Here is a 19,347-nt window from a genome sequence, read left to right on the forward strand (position 1 = left end):
GTGTATAAGGTAGTTGTGAATGTTAGATTACTTGTTAGATATTACTGCATGGTCGGAACTAAAAGCACAAGCATTTCGCTACACTCGCATTAACATCTGCTAACCATGTGAATGTGACCAATACAATTTGATTTGTTTTGAACTTCTCAGATCTTCTTTGTAAAGGGTTTAAACACTGTTTCCCATGCATAAGCAATTAATGAACATGCACCGGTGGAACGGTCGTTAAGACACTAACAGCTTAAACTTAGGACACTAAAGAGGCCTTTCTACTGACTCTGAAAAACACCAAAAGAAAGATGCCCAGGGTCCCTGCTCATCTGCGTGAACGTGCCTTAGGCATGCTGCAAGGAGGCATGAGGACTGCAGATGTGGCCAGGGCAATAAATTGCTATGTCTGTACTGTGAGATACCTAAGACAGCGCTACAGGGAGACAGGATGGACAGCTGATCGTCCTCTTTTCTACGTTAAAATATCTGAAAAGTTGTATTAGGAAAATTATAACTTTGTAATCTGAATATTTTCCTTGGTGCCCCGACTTCCTAGTTAATTACATTTGCCTGATTAGTTAATCACATAATGCTGATTACAGAGACTTTGATAAAAACTAAAAGTCTTCATTTAATGAAAGTAAAGACACGACAACAGGAATGTCAGTGTTCTGCCATGGCCAGCGAAGAGGGATCTCAATCCCATTGAGCACTCCTGGGACCTGTTGGATCGGAGGGTGAGGGCTTGGGCCATTCCACCCAGAAATGTCTGGGAACCTGCAGGTGCCTTGGTGGAAGAGTGGGTTAACATCTCAAAGCAAGAACTAGCAAATCTGGTGCAGTCTATGACAAGGTCATCTCTGCAATACTTAATGCAGCTGGTGGCCACACCAAATACTGACTGACTTTTGATTTTGACCCCCCATTTGTTCAGAGACACATTATTCCATTTGTTAGTCACATGTCTGTGGAACTTGTACAGTTTGTCTCAGTTGTTGAATATTATGTTCATACAAATATTTACAAATGTTAAGTTTACTGAAAAAGGAACGCAGTTGACCGTGAGAAGATGTTTATTTTTTTGCTGAGTTTATGTACATTCCTCCCAAACTGCAGGGCACCATCATTGCTTGGATGGTTCCAGTGTCTTGAACAGCCGCAAGGTCATTTTGTCTGACTGCGTCTAAATTTAGCATTGTGTTTTTCTCCCACACAGACAGCAGCATCATATGCTAGAAGGCTATCGGCTATGTTTATCATCTCCTGTTCTTGATCAAAACAGTAATCACTGATATTATTGTACAGTTAGAGGTATCACATGTTTAACTTCAGTGAAATTAGAAAAATACCCTAGTCCTTCTGGATTTAGATTTTTCTGGATATTGGGGTTTTGTGCCGAGCTCTGCTTTGTTGATACACTTTTGGGCCCTTGTGTGTGCGTGATGTACATTTTCCCTGACACCCAAAAGTACTTGTTACATTTTGAGTGCTTAGCAGGACAGGAAAATGGTCCAATTCGCGCAATTATCAAGAGGACACCCCTGGTCATCCTTACTGCCTCTGATCTAGTGGATTCACTAAACACAAATGCTTTGTAAATTATGTCTGAGTGTTAGAGTGCCCCTGGCTATCCGTACATTTAAAAATCAAGAAAATTGTCCCGTCTGGTATGCTTCATATTAGGAATTAGAATTGATTTATACTTTTAGTTTTGATACCAAATACTTTTACTTGAGTCATTTTCTATTAAGGTATCTTTTACGCAAGTATGACAATTGGTTACTTTTTCCACCACTGTATGTGTGTTTGTTTCCCCAGGGTGATACACAGTCAGTTGGAGGAGACATGTAGAGAGTTGGAGCAAAAGAAACAGGAGATTATCGACAAAGACACAGAAATTAAGGAAAGGCAGGAGGAACTTGAACTAAAATCCCTCCAGGTGCACCAAAGCAACCCACACACACAATATGTACACAAGACTACATAACACAGACAACCATTTTTTTCAAATATGTGGTTAACTTTTTTGTTAAACTTTTTATTTTATTTGTATCACTCACAATGGTTGCTCACATCAACACCATGATTTTGCCAATTTCTTTAATCCATGTATGTGATTCTCTGTGTGTCAAGCTCAGTAAATTAGAGGCTGCTGTTGAGAGTCATACACAGAAGATGCAGCAGAAGCTCATCCTCCAACAGGGGACGCTGGAGATTTCCCAGAGAGAGGCCAAGGAGAGAACCAACCAGGTTTACTACATCACATCTCACTTGAGTTAACAGCACTCACTAATCCATCTGAGTAGAACAGGTTCTGTCAATCAGCAACGCATGCCACATGGTTCTGATAGATGTATGTTCTACTATGCTAAACTGTTATTGCAATTGTGTTCTGAAATATTATAACGGAGCCATATGTGTTCCACAAACTCATTTTTGATGACCTGATATACAGTGCCTTCAGAAAGTATTCACACCACTTGACTTTTTTTGTCTTACAAAATTGGGATTAAAATGGGTTTAATCATTTTGTCAACAATCTACACAAAATACTCTGTCAAAATGGAAGAAAATGTTTAACATTTGTAAAAAAAAAAAGTAAATATGAAAAAAATAAATAAAAGTATAAATAATAAAAAAACACATATCTTGAGGTATTCAACTTCCTGAGTCAATACATTTGGCAGTGATTACAGCAGGTGAGTCTTTCTGGGTAAGTCTCTAATAGAGGTCGACCGGTTATGATTTTTCAACACCGATACCGATTATTAGAGGACAAAAAAAAGCCGATACCGATTAAATCGGCCAATCTTTTTATTTTATTTGTAATAATGACAATTACAACAAAACTGAATGAACACTTATTTTAACTTAATATAACACATGAATAAAATCAATTTGGCCTCAAATAAATAATGAAACATGTTCAATTTGGTTTAAACAATGCAAAAACAAAGTGTTGGAGAAGAAAGTAAAAGTGCAATATCTGCCATGTAAGAAAGCTTAACGTTTAAGTTCCTTGCTCAGAACATATGAAAGCTGGTGGTTCCTTTTGACATGAGTCTTCAATATTCCCAGGTAAGAAGTTTTAGGTTGCAGTTATTATAAGACTATTTATCTCTATACCATTTGTATTTCATTAACCTTTGACTATTGGATGTTCTTATAGGCACTTTAGTATTGCCAGTGTAACAGTATAGCTTTCGTCCCTCTCCTCGCCCCTACCTGGGCTCGAACCAGGAACACAACGACAACAGCCACCCTCGAAGCAGCGTTACCCATGCAGAGCGAGAGCGAGACTGCTCTACCAAATCATAGACTTAGTTATAACATGATAACACAGAAATAAGAGCCTTAGGTCATTAATATGGCCGAATCTGGAAACTATAATCTCGAAAACGAGACGTTTTATTCTTTCAGTGAAATACAGAACCGTTCCGTATTTTATCTAACGGGTGGCATCCATAAATCTAAATATTCCTGTTACATTGTACAACCTTCAATGTTATGTCATAATTCCGTAACATTTTGGCAAATTAGGTGGCCCAAACTGTTGCATATACACTGACTCTGCGTGCAATGAACGCAAGAGAAGTGACACAAAGTTAAATATGCAGGTTTAAAAATGTATACTTCTGTGTATTGATTTTAATAAAGGCATTGATGTTTAGGTACACATTGGCGCAACGATACGCACCGAATCGATTATATTCAACGCAGGACACGCTAGATAAACTAGTAATATCATCAACCATGTGTAGTTAACTAGGGATTATGATTGATTGATTGTTTTATTAAGATAAGTTTAATGCTAGCTAGCAACTTACCTTGGCTTACTGCATTCGCGTAACAGGCAGTCTCCTCGTGGAGTGCAATGTAATCAGGTGGTTAGAGCGTTGGACTAGTTAACTGTAAGGTTGCAAAATTGAATCCCCCGAGCTGACAAGGTAAAAATCTGCCGTTCTGCCCCTGAACGAGGCAGTTAGCCCACCGTTCCTAGGCCGTCATTGAAAATAAGAATGCGTTCTTAACTGACTTGCCTAGTTAAAGGTGTAAAAAAATAATTAAAAAAAAAGCCAAATCGGTGTCCAAAAATACCGATTTACGATTATGAAAACTTGAAATCGGCCATTCCGTTTAATCGGACAACCTCTAGTCTCTAAGCGCTTTCCACCCCTGGATTGTGCAATATTTGCCCATTTTATTATTTTCAAAATTCTTCAAGCTCTGTCAAATTGATTGTTGCTCATTGCTAGACAACCATTTTCAGGTCTTGCCATAGATTTAAGCAGAAATGTAAAAACTGTAACTTCGCCACTCAGTAACATTCACTGTCTTCTTGATTAGCAACTCCAGTCCAGATTTGGCCTTGTGTTTTAGGTTATTGTCCTGCTAAAAGGTGAACTCATCTCCCGGTGTCTGGTGGAAAGCCCAGCACCTAAGTTAAGGATGTGCATATGACCGAACTTTTTGGGGGAAAGTAGACAGAACCAAGTTTTCCTCTAGGATTTTTCCTGTGCTTTGCTCCAACTCCTCAATCCTTAACGATTACAAGCATACCTATATGGTATTCTGTTCAGGCTTCCTTTTCACTTTCCATTGGGTTAGTATTGTGGAGTAACTACAAGGTTGTTGATTAATTTTCAGTTTTCCTATCATAGCCGTTAAACTCAAACTGTTTTAAAGTTGCCATTGGCCTCGTGAAATCCCTGAGTGGTTTCCTTTCACTCTGGTAACTGATTTAGGAAGGACGACTATTTTTTTAGTGATTGGGTGTATTGATACACCATCCAAAGTGTAATTAATAACTTCATTATGCTCAAAGGGATATTCAATGTCTTTTGTTTTTACTTTTCTACAAATAGGTGCTCTTCTTTGCGAGGCATTGGAAAAGCTCCCTGGTCTTTGTGGTTGAGTCTGTGCTTGAAATTCGCTGCTCGACTGAGGGACCTTAAAATTATCTGTATGTGTGGGGTACAAAGATGAGGTATTCATTAAAAATATTGTTAAACACTTCTTACACACGGTCCATGAAACTTATTAAGCACATTTTTACTCCTGAACTTTAGGTTTGCCATAACAAATGGGTTGAATACTTTTCATTCTTAATTAGTACACATTTCGAAAACATAATGCAAAGTGGAATTATTGTTTGTCACTGGCTTACACACAATCTCAATGTAATCCATTTTAAATTCAGGCTGAAACACAAACAAATGTGGAAAAAGTGAGTGTGTGAATACTTTCTGAAGGCACTGTACAGGTTTAAATTGTGTAGTCTAGTGGTTCAGATAAGTTTGTGTGTCAGGTGGAGTTTCTGAGTGAGAGGCTGGAGTTGATACAGAAACAACTGCAGGGAAAGGAGGACCTGGAGAAGGTAGAGTGAGTGTGTCTCCATGCTGGAGGACAGTGGATGTATGGCTAATAATAATACTTGATTAGGGTTAAGTATATCAAGGTTTCGCTAACTCTGTCCTGGGGCCCCTCGTGGGTGTACATTTTGGTTTTTGCCCAACCACTAAACAGCTGACTCAAATAATCGAAGCTTGATCAATAAATCAAATTGATATATTAAGCCCTTTTCACATCAGCCGATATCACAAAGTGATATACAGAAACCCAGCCTAAAACCCCAAACAGCAAGCAATGCAGATGTAGAAGCACGGTGGCTAGGGAAAACTCCCTAGAAAGGCAGGAACCTAGAAACCTAGAGAGGAGCCAGGCTCTGAGGGGTGTCCAGTCCTCTTCTGGCTGTGCCGGGTAGAGATTATAACAGTACATGGCCAAGATGTTCAAACGTTCATAAATTACCAGCATGGTCAAATAATAATAATCACAGTAGTTGTCAAGGGTGCAACAGGTCAGCACCTCGGGAGTAAATGTCAGTTGACTTTTCATAGCCGAGCATTCAGCGTTAGAGACAACAGTTGCAGTAGCGAGAGAGCGAGTCGAAAACAGTAGGTCCAGGACAAGGTAGCACGTCCGGTGAACAGGTCAGAGTTCCATAGCCGCAGGATATGTTCCACACTGTGTCAAACAACAACATTGACGAATACGCTGATTCGGTGAGCGATTTTATTAGCAAGTGCATCGCCGATGTCGTACCCACAGCAACTATTAAAACATTCCCCAAACAGAAACCGTGGATTGATGGCAGCATTCGCGCAAAACTGAAAGCACGATCCACTGCTTTTAACCAGGGCAAGGTGACCAGAAACATGACCGAATACAAACAGTGTAGCTATTCCCTCTGCAAGGCAATCAAACAAGCTAAGCGTCAGTATAGAGACAAAGTAGAGTCGCAATTCAACGGCTCAGACACGAGGTTTGTGGCAGGGTCTACAGTCAATCACGGATTACAAATAGAAAACCAGCCCCGTCACGGACCAGGATGTCTTGCTCCCAGACAGACTAAACAACTTCTTTGCTCGCTTTGAGGACAATACAGTGCACCTGACACGGCCCGCTACCAAAACCTGCGGACTCTCCTTCACTGCAGCCGACGTGAGTAAAACATTTTAAACGTGTTAACCCTCGCAAGGCTGCAGGCCCAGACGGCATCCCCAGCCGCATCCTCAAAGCATGCGCAGACCAGCTGGCTGGTGTGTTTACGAACATATTCAATCAATCCTTATCCCAGTCTGCTGTTCCCACATGCTTCGAGGGCCACCATTGTTCCTGTTCCCAAGAAAGCTAAGGTAACTAAGCTAAACGACTACCTCCCGGTAACACTCACTTCCGTCATCATGAAGTGCTTTGAGAGACTAGTCAAGGATCATATCACCTCCACCCTACCTGACACCCTAGACCCACTCCAATTTGCTTACCGCCCCAACAGGTCCACAGACGACGCAATCACAACCACACTGCACAGTGCCCTAACCCATCAGGACAAGAGGAAAGCTATGTGAGAATGCTGTTCATTGACTACAGCTCAGCATTTAACACCATAGTACCCTCCAAACTCGTCATCATGCTCGAGACCCTGGGTCTCGATCCCACCCTGTGCAACTGGGTACAGTGCCTCTTTGCTTGACATCATGTGAAAATCCAAAGAAATCAGCCAAGATCTCAGAGAAAAAAATTGTAGACCTCCACAAGTTTGGTTCATCCTTGGGAGCAATTTCCAAACACCTGAAGGTACCACATTCATTTATACAAACAATAGTAGCCAAGTGTAAACACCATGGGAATCTTTACTCGGATTAAATGTCAGGAATTGTGAAAAACTGAGTTTAAATGTATTTGGCTAAGGTGTATGTAAACTTCCCACTTCAACTGTGTGTGTATATATATATATATATATATATACACACACACACACACAGTACCAGTCAAAAGTTTGGACACACCTACTCATTCAAGGGTTTTATTTATATATATATTTTTTTTTTTAAGTATGAAAAACCCTTAAATTAGTAGTTGTGTTAACTTTTGACTGGTACTGTGTGTGTGTGTGTGTGTGTGTGTGTGTGTGTGTGTGTGTGTGTGTGTGTGTGTGTGTGTGTGTGTGTGTGTGTGTGTGTGATAGATATATATTTTTTTTTGCTAAACATGTGGGGCTCAAAGCAGAGCCCCACCTGCCCTGAATGACAGGTCGCCACTGCTTCAGTGTGTGACAGGGTTGTGATTCTGAAAGGACAGCAACCGATATAACAGCGCACTCATGTAGGAGAGTGCACTTTTTGTAAATCAAATCCAATTTTATTTGTCGCCTACACATGGTTAGCAGACGTTAATGCGAGTGTAGCGAAATGCTTGTGCTTCTTGTTCCCGACAATGCAGTAATATCTAACAAGTAATCTAACAATTCCCCAACAACTACCTAATACACACAAATCTAAAGGGGTGAATGAGAATATGTACATGTAAGTATATGGATATGGATGAGCGATGGCCGAGTGGCATAGGCAAGGTGCAGTAGATGGTATAAAATACAGTATATACATGTGATATGAGTAATGTAAGATATGTAAACATTATTAAAGTGGCATTATTTAAAGTGGCGTTGTTTAAAGTGACTAGTGATCCATTTATTAAAGTGGCCAGTGATTGGGTGTCAATGTAGGCAGCAGCCTCAGGACCCAATTGCGCAGGGTGGGGTTGAGACCCAGGGCCTCCAGCTTGAGGATGAGCTTGGAGGGTACTATGGTGTTGAATGCTGAGCTGTAAAACACAAAGGGCCAGTGGTGTAGTGGAGGGTATACGCAGGTATAAACTGTACACCCACTTTTTTCAGTTTGTATTGCATATACTCACTTCTTAATCCCTACTGATGCGTATCAATGTAGTGTAGAGGATATATACGACATATCAATTATGTAGTAGAATAGGGAAATAATGCATAAAGTCGCCTACACATTCACAAAGCACGTGAAATATATTTATATTTAGTGCCTTAGACCACTGCACCACTTGCGAGGTCATACTTCTGTTGTGTTTAAATATTTGCAGAAATCCATTCAGGTGTATTTTTGTGACTTTTGGCAAATGCATTCTACTGATCTAAAGTCACGCTGTTGCAACTGCCTGTAAAGACACAGTCCAGTTCAAAGGGAATGATGGCAGGCCCTTGTGGCAAATGGCTTGTTTGTATAAAGGCCTACTGTAGCTCTGATTGGCTATAGTGCACCGGTCTGCGTAGACTCCAGTCCTGGACAAGACAGACGCTTTTATTCTGTTTTATTTACTGCGGTGTCTATTAATTGTCCAAATGCATGACCCCTTTCACACTCTATATTGCTATAGAATTTCCACAAATGCCTTAGTATACGTAATTCCCAAACATTCTAAGAATTTATGAAAACGTGAAAATTACCATATCTAATTGGTCGCTTGTCAAAAAAAAGTTTAAAGTGTTATATTCTTCCCAGGGGTGTATATGAACAGATTTTAATAAGATATCATGTTGCTAAAATGCTGTCAGTTTGACATTAAATGCAACAATGTTTCACACACAAGTTTTTTTTCAAAGAGATGGCTAACAGCAAGCGCGCTACAATAAAAAACACAGTTCCACTCACCAGATGATAATTTTAAACTTAACTAGTTGAAAGTTATTCTTGAAAAGAGAGACGCTAACAAATTAGCAACAACATCCTCTTTGATAACACCTGCTGCAGCCACTGCAAACTAGCCTATAACAAAAGCTAGCTAGCTAGACACTGGGAAAATTACTGCTCGCTCTTGCGCAGTGTCCTATTGGCCTTCAAGAAGGCTGAATTTCCATACATGTTTGTAATAACGGTCGCAGCCATTAAGTCAATGTGATTGGTTGATTCCACTGTCACTCCAAAATTTTGCCCTAATACAGTTGAATGGCAGATGCCTTTTATCTAGCTCCTAATGGCTTAGCCAATGGCTGCCTTAGCTAGCTAGATTTATCTCCCCAAAGACCAGCAAAGAAAAATCGTGATTCAATATTTTTTTTGCTTCAGTGTTAACCCTTTCCAACAAAAACTGAAGAGATTAAATCAGAACATTATTGAAAATAATAATATAATTATAATATTATTATTCTAATAGTTATTTTATAAATCCTTAGCCCTTCTCTGAAGGCGTAGAAGGCCCATTGTTCCCCACTGTGTTTGGGTTAGGAATAATTTGTAGAGTGTCTCTATTTTCCCTCAGCATGCATTTTTTTCACTGTTCTGAATGTCTAAATATGTTCTGAAATATGAACACAGAAATACTGGACGTTTTGAACTCTTATTGTGGTGATTTGACAAAATATCAATCACGGTCTTGAATTGGACTCGAATTGGACTTTTGACCATTTTTCTGACCTCGGTCTTGACTTGGTCTCTCGCTCCTTGTCCCCCTCCCGGTCTCGGTCTTGCCTCGGACTCGATTTCCTCCGCTCTTGTTCTTGAATGTGTCTCGAACACAACACTGCTCTGTAGTCTCATGGGTGTTCTAACCAGATTCCCCGGTGGGAGTCATTTTTTTCAACACTTGGACACTGACATCCCACAATCCAAACCCATCTTTCCCATGTAACATTTTTGTTAACACGTCCACAGTGGGACAGGAGCAGGCTGTTGTCCTTGTGTTGTCCTTGTGTTGTCCTTGTGTTGTCCTTGTGGTTCTCAGAGAGAGGGGAGCGTGAGAATGAGTTCCTCAGTTTAACGTAATGATAGGCTTATTATCTAACACTGTAAATTATAACAGCATCTCACACAAAACCTGACCACAATAACACACACACTCACTCACTCTGTCTACTTTCTTACACCACACACTATAATAGTTTCACCACTAATTCACTGGGCTGCTACATTGGGCCCAGTTATCATCTCATACATCTTCCTTGTATTTTACATGATGAAGTCACCTTAGCTGACCTTTATCTATTTTATATCCACTGTGGCATGGAATGTTCCTTTGTTAGAAGTACTCATGCTGATATATGTGGGGAAAGGACACTTTTCAGAAGTAGAATATATGGCAATGCTATGGCAGTTTTGCAATTGAGTAGCCCAAAATAGTTAATGAAACAATGGTATACCGTATCTACAGTATGTCTATCTTGTCATTACACTACTGTTCTCACTCAACAAAACATGTTTACCAAGGGTTTCAGTTTTGACAGCTTTGTCTCAAGATGTTGCCTCAGCAGTTCGACATCAGTGTCTATTTCTGAGTACTGACATAACATCTACTCTTCTTTTGTCAATATGGGTCTTTCATTTGACTGTCTTTCTGTAAGTCTTCTGTGAACTGTGGCTACAGTGTGTGTGTGTGTGTGTGTGTGTGTGGCCGTGTGTGTGTGTGGCCGTGTGTGGCCGGCCATCAGGAAGCCTTAGTCCAGGGCCAGCAGCTGTTTCTGTGCAGGGAGAAGCTCCAGAGGACATCTCACAACCAGGAGATGCATAGTCGCTGTGAGAGCCTGGCAATACAGCTAGAAGAAAGTGTTCAGTTATGCCGTGAAAAGGTTTGACCCACTCACGGCACCCTCTTATTGTCTCCCACATAAGCGCACATGTCCGTGACGTGATATAATTTAATCAGCGCTTGTGTGCTGTGGTACTTACAGTAAATGCTATGTGATATAATTCCACCTTTGAGCATGCAAGATTATCAGTGTTTGTACTAGGTGCTGTTAAACATCTACTAGATGCTGGGGATACTGGAGGCGGCACATAACGATACTAATGCCTGGTCATCTGGGTGATATTGGTGATAGGAGAACCATGCCAGGCATATGGAGGAGGAGCAGGGGAGGATGGAGGAGCAGGCTGCCCAGACTGAGGCCAGACTCCAGGCCACAGTGGCCTCCCTCAGACTGGAGCTCGACACACTGAGATGGCTGCAACAGAATGAGGTAGCTAGAGCCTTCTACATTAGGTCATAGTAACTGTCTGTTTAGTTACATTCACATCAAATTTTGTCGGAATGACCCAGGTTCAGTAGAGGGGTTCAAACTTTGACCCTTTTATACTGAGTTTCTCCTAGAAATTATCTGCTAAATTCCCAGGTCTGTCCTCCCGTGCGAAGGGAGTATTTGGAGGTTATTATACATCTCAGTTTACTAAATCGATCATCTGTTTTTGTTGGATCCTCTGATTCAGAAAAGTTTTAGATAAGTCTTCTAAGTCTCTTGAGTACTGACAATGAGCATGAGTCCCTTCCGTTAAACCAATGGGGGTCTCTTCTCCTCCAGCTGTCAGCTCTACAGGAGAGCCAGGCGGAGGTGCTGAAGGCGTCAGAGTGTGTCTCCGCCACCCTACGCTGCTCCCAGGATCAGCTGACCTCTGAACTACAGCATTACAGACTGCAGCTGGAGGAGGCCCAGCACAACACCACCGCCCTGTTGGCAGAACTCAACACCAGAGAACAGCTGCTGCAGAGGACCAGCGAGACCCTGCTCATCAAGGTAGAGCGGTGAAGGAATATCCTCTTGTAGCTAAACAGCTAATGTTTATTTGATAGTTAATTATCTTGAAGTTGCCATACCCATTGATTGTGGTAAAGTCATTATTATAATTATCTTTGTTTTGGGTGGGGGGGGATCAGGAATCCGAAATGACACGTCTAAGGACCAAGATCTCCAGCTTTGAGAGAAGCAAGGAGCTCCATAAAATAGCTGTTTGCTCTTGTATCAGGTCACAACCCTACAGCCCCCTCCCTACTCCCACCACAAAGTAAGAGAGAAGACCGATAAAGAATACCTTTGTCGACAAATATACATTTTATTTTGAATATGAGAAAGTACTTTCGGACAAATTAAATGCTTTTGTTTTTATTGTATTGTCTAGTAGCATGCACAAATGCTTGGTGGAGTGTAATGTGCTGATTCAGAATGCACTTTTGATTGTGCATATGACTATTTGTATGTTGTTTACTATTACAGTAACATTCAGCAGGTCTAAACACCAATTCTAATTATTGACAACAAATGCTAAACCACTGTGAAACGTGGCAGTGTTACAGCAGTGTTACGCCCTTATTTGTCTGTTCCAAGTGATCTGTGCCATTAGTATTGCTGCACGGAGAAGAGCTGCTCTCTGCAGGAAATTAAACGGAGCAGCATCTGCAGGCGATTTGATCCTAATGCTACCTCCAAATCGCTTCCCTTGCTCATCCTAGGAGTGGCTATGTAGGATTCCTTATGATCCTAGGAGATATGGAGCAAAACAATCTGTCTGTGTCACAAATGGCACCCTATCCCCTACATAGTGCACTACTTTTGACCAGAGCCCTATGGGACCTGATCAAAAGTAATGCACTATAGGGTTCCATTTGAGAAGCATTCGTTGTCTCTGCCAGGTTTACGTTAACGGTGAGCCATTCAAAAATCATGTAATTGCACAGAGTGAGTCCATGCAACTTATTATGTGACTTGTTAAGCAAATGTTTACTGGTTAACTTATTTAGGGTTGCCATAACAAAGGGTTTGACTCAAGACATTTCAGCTTTTCATTTTTTATTAATTTGTTAACATTTCCAAAAAACAAAATCCACTTTGACATTATGGGTTATTGTGTGTAGATCAGTCACACACATGTTCAATTTAATACATTTTAAATTCAAGCTGTAACACAACAAATTGTGGAAAAAGTCAAGGGGTGTGAATACTTAATGAAGGCACTGTGTATCCTCAATCTCTCTTCAATTTGATTGTCTTTTAGGACAAGAGCAGACTAAGATATTCACAGATTGTGTCTGGATATGTTTGTCGGTGTGTTTTTATTTACGTGTGTGTGTTTGTAACAGCATGCCTGCGAGTGTGTGTGTGCGCGTGCCTGCGAGTGTGTGCGCTCGTGTGTGTGTGTGTGTGTGTGTGTGTGTGTGTGTGTGTGTATACAACAGACAAAAGCAGCAGAATGTGCTGAGGCAGCAGTCTGTGGTAGGAGGAGTGATGGTGATGGACCCAGCCCTAACCTGAGGCGACTGCTAGCCCTCAGTCATCCCAGGGCAGAGGTACATGCCTTCCCCCCTCTGTCACACTGCCACGTGGGGAACAAAGTGGCCAAATACCCCAGCTGCTGACAGCTCAGCACCACACAATAGCAGCCAGAGACATAGGCTGCAGCCCAAATGGTACCCTATTCCCTATACAGTGCACTACTTTTGACCAGAGTCATATAGGTAAAAAGTAGTATATAGGGAATAGGGTGCCAGTTGGGATGCTACACAGACCCAAGCTGCTGAACTCAACTGCCAATGTCCAGCCACATTCTTTACGCATCACACTTGATTTAGTCTCTTGTGTGCGTGCGCCTGAACCAAAATGCATACATTGGGTTCCTGCGCTGGACACTGTCTTTTTTATCTCTCTATTAGACACTATTCTCCCTCTTCCTTCTAAGGGTCCCTGACACAAACTTAATTTTTCACACACTGTAATGGAAAAGTGTAATTTATACGGTCATTTTGGGTATTGTCAACAGTCAAATGCTGTAAAACATTTTACTGCAGCATACTTTCAATTATGGTACATTATGGGGAAATGTGGGTGGGGAAATAATTGCTGTATTTCTAATGGTACTGTAATTCTACCCAACAGAATACAGTACCATGCCGTATTTTTGTAGTACCAAAAAACTTTTGACCACTAGTGGGTGCATGGTATTGTTGTTTCTGACTTATTAACATATTTTGAGAGGTACCTTGTAAGAGCCTATATTTGCTGCGATATGAAATACAGTAACTTACTTGCCAATGAGCTGCCTGTAAGTTACTGTCAAATTCACTGCAATTCACAATAAATGACTTCAATAAATGACTTTTTCAAAGAAGAAGAATCCAACAGGCTTATTCTTAATGCACTGCTTAGGGTTTTCATTCTCCAAAATTGTTCTATAATCTTTTTACCCTCAGATTTGATCCTTTTTCATAAGAATATCTTGCATATTCAATGGTAAGCTGCGTGCAGAGGGCATTTAGAGGGATCTGTGTGGATTTCAGGGGGAATATTAAATGAAAAGCTTGTTGGGTTTCAGTTCTGGTGTCCTGCCACCTCTGCCAGCTGCCAGGCTATTTCTGCAGGTGGAATTGCACTGCTGTAACGTGGTTGATTGTTTTCACATAAATGTTCATAGATGTACACTCACTACACCGAGTATACAAAACATTAAGAACACCTGCTCTTTCCATGACATAGACTGTCCAGGTGAATCCAGGTTAAATCTATTATCCCTTAATGATGTCACTTATTAAATCCATTCAGTCAGTGTAGATGAAGGGGAGGAGATAGGATAAAGAAGGATTTTTAAGCCTTGAGACAATTGAGACATGGATTGTGTACAGTGCATTCGGAAAGTATTCAGACCTTGACTTTTTCAACATTTTGTTGCGTTACAGCCTTATATATAAAATAGATTACGTTGTTTTTTCCCCTCGTCAATCTACACACAATACCCCATAATGACAAAGCAAAAATAGGTTTTTCGAAATTTTTGCAAATGTATTAATAATAAAAAACTGATCACATTTACCTAATTATTTAGACCCTTTACTCAGTACTTTGTTGAAGCACCTTTGGCAGTGATTATTTTATTTATTTCACCTTTATTTAACCAGGTAGGCAAGTTGAGAACAAGTTCTCATTTACAATTGCGACCTGGCCAAGATAAAGCAAAGCAGTTCGACACACAAAAAAAGGCCATGGTGGCAAAGCAAATACAATATAGCAAGTAAAACACTGAAATGGTAGATTTGCAATGGAAGAATGTGCAAAGTAGAAATAAAAATAATGGGGTGCAAAGGAGCTAAATAAATACATTAAATACAGTAGGGAAAGAGGTAGTTGTTTGGGCTAAATTATAGGTGGGCTATGTACAGGTGCAATAATCTGTGAGCTGCTCTGACAGCTGGTGCTTAAAGCTAGTGAGGGAGATAAATGTTTCCAGTTTCAGAGATTTTTGTAGTTCGTTCCAGTCATTGGCAGCAGAGAACTGGAAGGAGAGGCGGCCAAAGAAAGAATTGGTTTTGGGGGTGACAAGAGAGATATACCTGCTGGAGAGTGTGCTACAGGTGGGAGATGCTATGGTGACCAGCGAGCTGAGATAAGGGGGGACTTTACCTAGCAGGGTCTTGTAGATGACATGGAGCCAGTGGGTTTGGCGACGAGTATGAAGCGAGGGCCAGCCAACGAGAGCGTACAGGTCGCAATGGTGGGTAGTATATGGGGCTTTGGTGACAAAACGGATTGCACTGTGATAGACTGCATCCAATTTGTTGAGTAGGGTATTGGAGGCTATTTTGTAAATGACATCGCCGAAGTCGAGGATTGGTAGGATGGTCAGTTTTACAAGGGTATGTTTGGCAGCATGAGTGAAGGATGCTTTGTTGCGAAATAGGAAGCCAATTCTAGATTTAACTTTGGATTGGAGATGTTTGATATGGGTCTGGAAGGAGAGTTTACAGTCTAACCAGACACCTAAGTATTTGTAGTTGTCCACGTATTCTAAGTCAGAGCCGTCCAGAGTAGTGATGTTGGACAGGCGGGCAGGTGCAGGTAGCGATCGGTTGAAGAGCATGCATTTAGTTTTACTTGTATTTAAGAGCAATTGGAGGCCACAGAAGGAGAGTTGTATGGCATTGAAGCTTGCCTGGAGGGTTGTTAACACAGTGTCCAAAGAAGGGCCAGAAGTATACAGAATGGTGTCGTCTGCGACGACCATTCTGGCACCATCCCTACGGTGATTACAGCCTCAAGTTGTCTTGGATATGACGCTACAAGCTTGGCACGCATATATTTGGGGAGTTTTCCCGTTCTTTGCAGATCCTCTCAAGTTCTGTCAGGTTGGATGGGGAGCGTCGCTGCACGGCTATTTTCAGGTCTCTCTCTCTCGTTCAATCAGGTTCAAGTCCGGGCGCTGGCTGGGCCACTCAAGGACATTCAGAGACTTGTCCCGAAGCCACTCCTGAGTTGTCTTGCCTGTGTGCTTAGTGTCGCTGAAAAACATCTCCACAGCATGATGCTGCCGCTACCATGCTTCACCGTAGGGATGGTGCCAGGTTTCCTCCAGACGTGATGCTTGGCATTCAGGCCAAAGAGTTCAATCTTTGTTTCATCAAACCAGAGAATCTTGTTTCTCATGGTCTGAGAGTATTTAGGTGCCTTTTTGGAAACTCCAAGCGGGCTGTCATGTGCCTTTTACTGAGGAGTGGCTTCCGTCTGGCCACTCTACCATAAAGGCCTGATTGGTGGAGTGCTGCAGAGATGGTTGTCTTTCTCCCATCTCCACAGAGGAACTCTAGAGCTCTGTCAAAGTGACCATTGGGTTGTTGGTCACCTCCCTGACCAAGGCCGTTCTCCCCTGATTGCTCAGTTTGTCTGAGCTCTAGGAAGAGTCTTGGTGGTTCCAACTTCTTCCATTTAAGAATGATGGAGGCCACTGTGTTCTTGGGGAGCTTCAATTCTACAGACTTTTTTTTTTTTACCCTTCCCTTGCCTTGACACAATCCTGTTTCTGAGCTCTTCGGACAATTCCTTCAACCTCATGGTTTGGTTTTTGCTCTGACATGCACTGTCAACTGTGGGACCTTAGACAGGTGTGTGCCTTTCCAAATCATGTCCAATCAATTGAATTTACCACAAGTGGACTCCAGTCAAGTTGTATAAAACATCTCAAAGACAATCAATGGAAACAGGATGCACCTGAGCTCAATTTCGAGTCTCATAGCAAAGGGTCTGAATACTTATGTAAATAAGGTATTTCAAGAATATAGAATTAGAATAGAATTTATTATGAATTTGCTCAAATTCTTTGTCATTATTGGGTATTGTGTGTAGATTGTTGGGGGAAATGTTTTATTTAATTCATTTTAGAATAAGACTGATACTTTCTGAATGTACTTTGTGTGCCATTCAGAGGGTGAATGGGCAAGACCAAATATTTAAGTGCCTTTGAACGGGGTATGGTAATAGGTGCCAGGCGCACCGGTTTGTGTCAAGAACTGTATCGCGGCCTCCCGGGTGGCGCAGTGGTTAAGGGCGCTGTACTGCAGCGCCAGCTGTGCCATCAGAGTCCCTGGGTTCGCGCCCAGGCTCTGTCGTAACCGGCCGCGACCGGGAGGTCCGTGGGGCGACGCACAATTGGCCTAGCGTCGTCCGGGTTAGGGAGGGCTTGGTCGGTAGGGATGTCCTTGTCTCATCGCGCACCAGCGACTCCTGTGGCGGGCCGGGCACAGTGCGCGCTAACCAAGGTTGCCAGGTGCACGGTGTAGCCTCCGACACATTGGTGCGGCTGGCTTCCGGGTTGGATGCGCGCTGTGTTAAGAAGCAGTACGGCTGGTTGGGTTGTGTATCGGAGGACGCATGACATTCAACCTTCGTCTCTCCCGAGCCCATACAGGAGTTGTAGCGATGAGACAAGATCGTAGCTACTACAACAATTGGATACCACGAAATTGGGGAGAAAAATGGGTAAAAATTCAAAAAAATAAATAAAAAAGAACTGTATCGCTGCTGGGTTTTTCACTCTCAACAGTTTCCTGTGTATATAGAATGCTCCACACCCAAAGGACATCTGGCCAACTTGACACAACTGTGGGAAGCATTGGAGTAAACATGGGCCAGCATCCCTGTGGTATGCTTTCGACACCTTGTGGAGATGAACTGAGGCTGTTCTAAGGGCAAAGTTGGGGGTGCGTGCAACTCAATATTAGGAAGGTGTGGTGTTCCTAATGTTTGATACACTGTGAATATGTCAGCCATAGATGCACATGAACACATGCAGGAGAAGACACCTGTACTATCCTGATTAATGACTGTGAGAGTGGAAAAAAACAGGAGAAAGAATGCATGATGCCTGGGGGGAAAAAAGTGTTTCAGCAATTTATTGTTGTAGGGTGAAGACTGGAGTTGCTGAACCCACAAGAGTCTGGGAATGGTGTCTTACATGTATGTATTTGACGTTTTCTTAGGGAAGGGACCAAACTCGGTCCTCGGGAGCCCAAGGCTTGCACGTTTTGTTTTTTGCCCTAGCATTACACAGCGGATTAAAAAAATAATCAAATCCTCACGCTTTGATCATTTGAAATTAGCTGTGTAGTGTTAAGGCAAAAACGGCACCCCTTGGTGTCACAAGGACCGAGGTTTGGGAAACTCTGTTTTATGAGTTGTTTAATTGTAAAAGAAAGGCATGATTTTCACATTCTGGTAACAACCTCAGACATTGAGCAACTTAAACCAAGCACCACATTTCTCTCATCTGAGTGGTACACATGAATGTGCTTCAACATGCAGTTTCATTCAGAATAGGTTTAAAGTCTTTGAGAAGTTTAATCCGGTGCATTCCCTATTGTTATTATACCCTCAATACTATTCTGTGGTGTCTGCAGCTGGAGCACATATTTTAAGCTGAGTGAGAGACAGCACAATGGGACAAGGTGTCCTGCCAAAATAATATTGAGACTGCCGTCTGCAGCACCCTCTGTAGCACTTTGTTGTCGAGGGCAGTGCAGTTGTCTTACCAAGCGGTGATGCAGCCAGTCAAGATGCAAACTAATGTACTTTTATTTTAACTACTCATATCATGCATGATGTCAAGGGAAACAAAGTACTCTGTTTCAGCAAATAATAGTTGTTGGGTGCAGGGTTCCGTTTCAATTCCAGTCAATTCAGGAAGTGCACTGACATTCCAATTATCTTCAATGCTTTTCATTGTGGAAAATTTGGAATTGTAACTTGGTTGACTTTGTGAATTGACTGGAATTTAAACGGAATTGACCCCAACCCTGGTTGGGTGTAGACTGAGGTCACTGGGCCCACAAGAGACTGGGAATGCTGTCTTTGTTATTTATGTAGGCGTAGTTGTTGTCATGTTTGAAATGCCACTTTGCATTTAGCAAAAACATTCCATACTCCTACATAACCAGAATATAAATAAAACTCAAAACAGGATT

General features: G+C 41.8%; 1 protein-coding gene across 1 annotated transcript in view; it reads left to right on the top strand.

Annotated features, from left to right (window-relative positions):
* The window catches only part of LOC139409760 (coiled-coil domain-containing protein 18-like), a 48,866-nt gene extending 36,988 nt beyond the window's left edge, over nt 1–11,878 (top strand). The window contains exons 19-24 of the mRNA XM_071155141.1: nt 1,810–1,930; nt 2,125–2,241; nt 5,300–5,368; nt 10,084–10,095; nt 11,177–11,314; nt 11,654–11,878. Of these exons, the coding sequence (XP_071011242.1) occupies nt 1,810–1,930; nt 2,125–2,241; nt 5,300–5,368; nt 10,084–10,095; nt 11,177–11,314; nt 11,654–11,878 (682 nt within the window). The remainder of the gene's footprint in view (nt 1–1,809; nt 1,931–2,124; nt 2,242–5,299; nt 5,369–10,083; nt 10,096–11,176; nt 11,315–11,653) is intronic.
* Nucleotides 11,879–19,347: the final 7,469 nt, after the last annotated feature.

Source organism: Oncorhynchus clarkii, chromosome 5 (genome assembly GCF_045791955.1).
Source record: "Oncorhynchus clarkii lewisi isolate Uvic-CL-2024 chromosome 5, UVic_Ocla_1.0, whole genome shotgun sequence".
Lineage (NCBI taxonomy): Eukaryota > Metazoa > Chordata > Actinopteri > Salmoniformes > Salmonidae > Oncorhynchus > Oncorhynchus clarkii.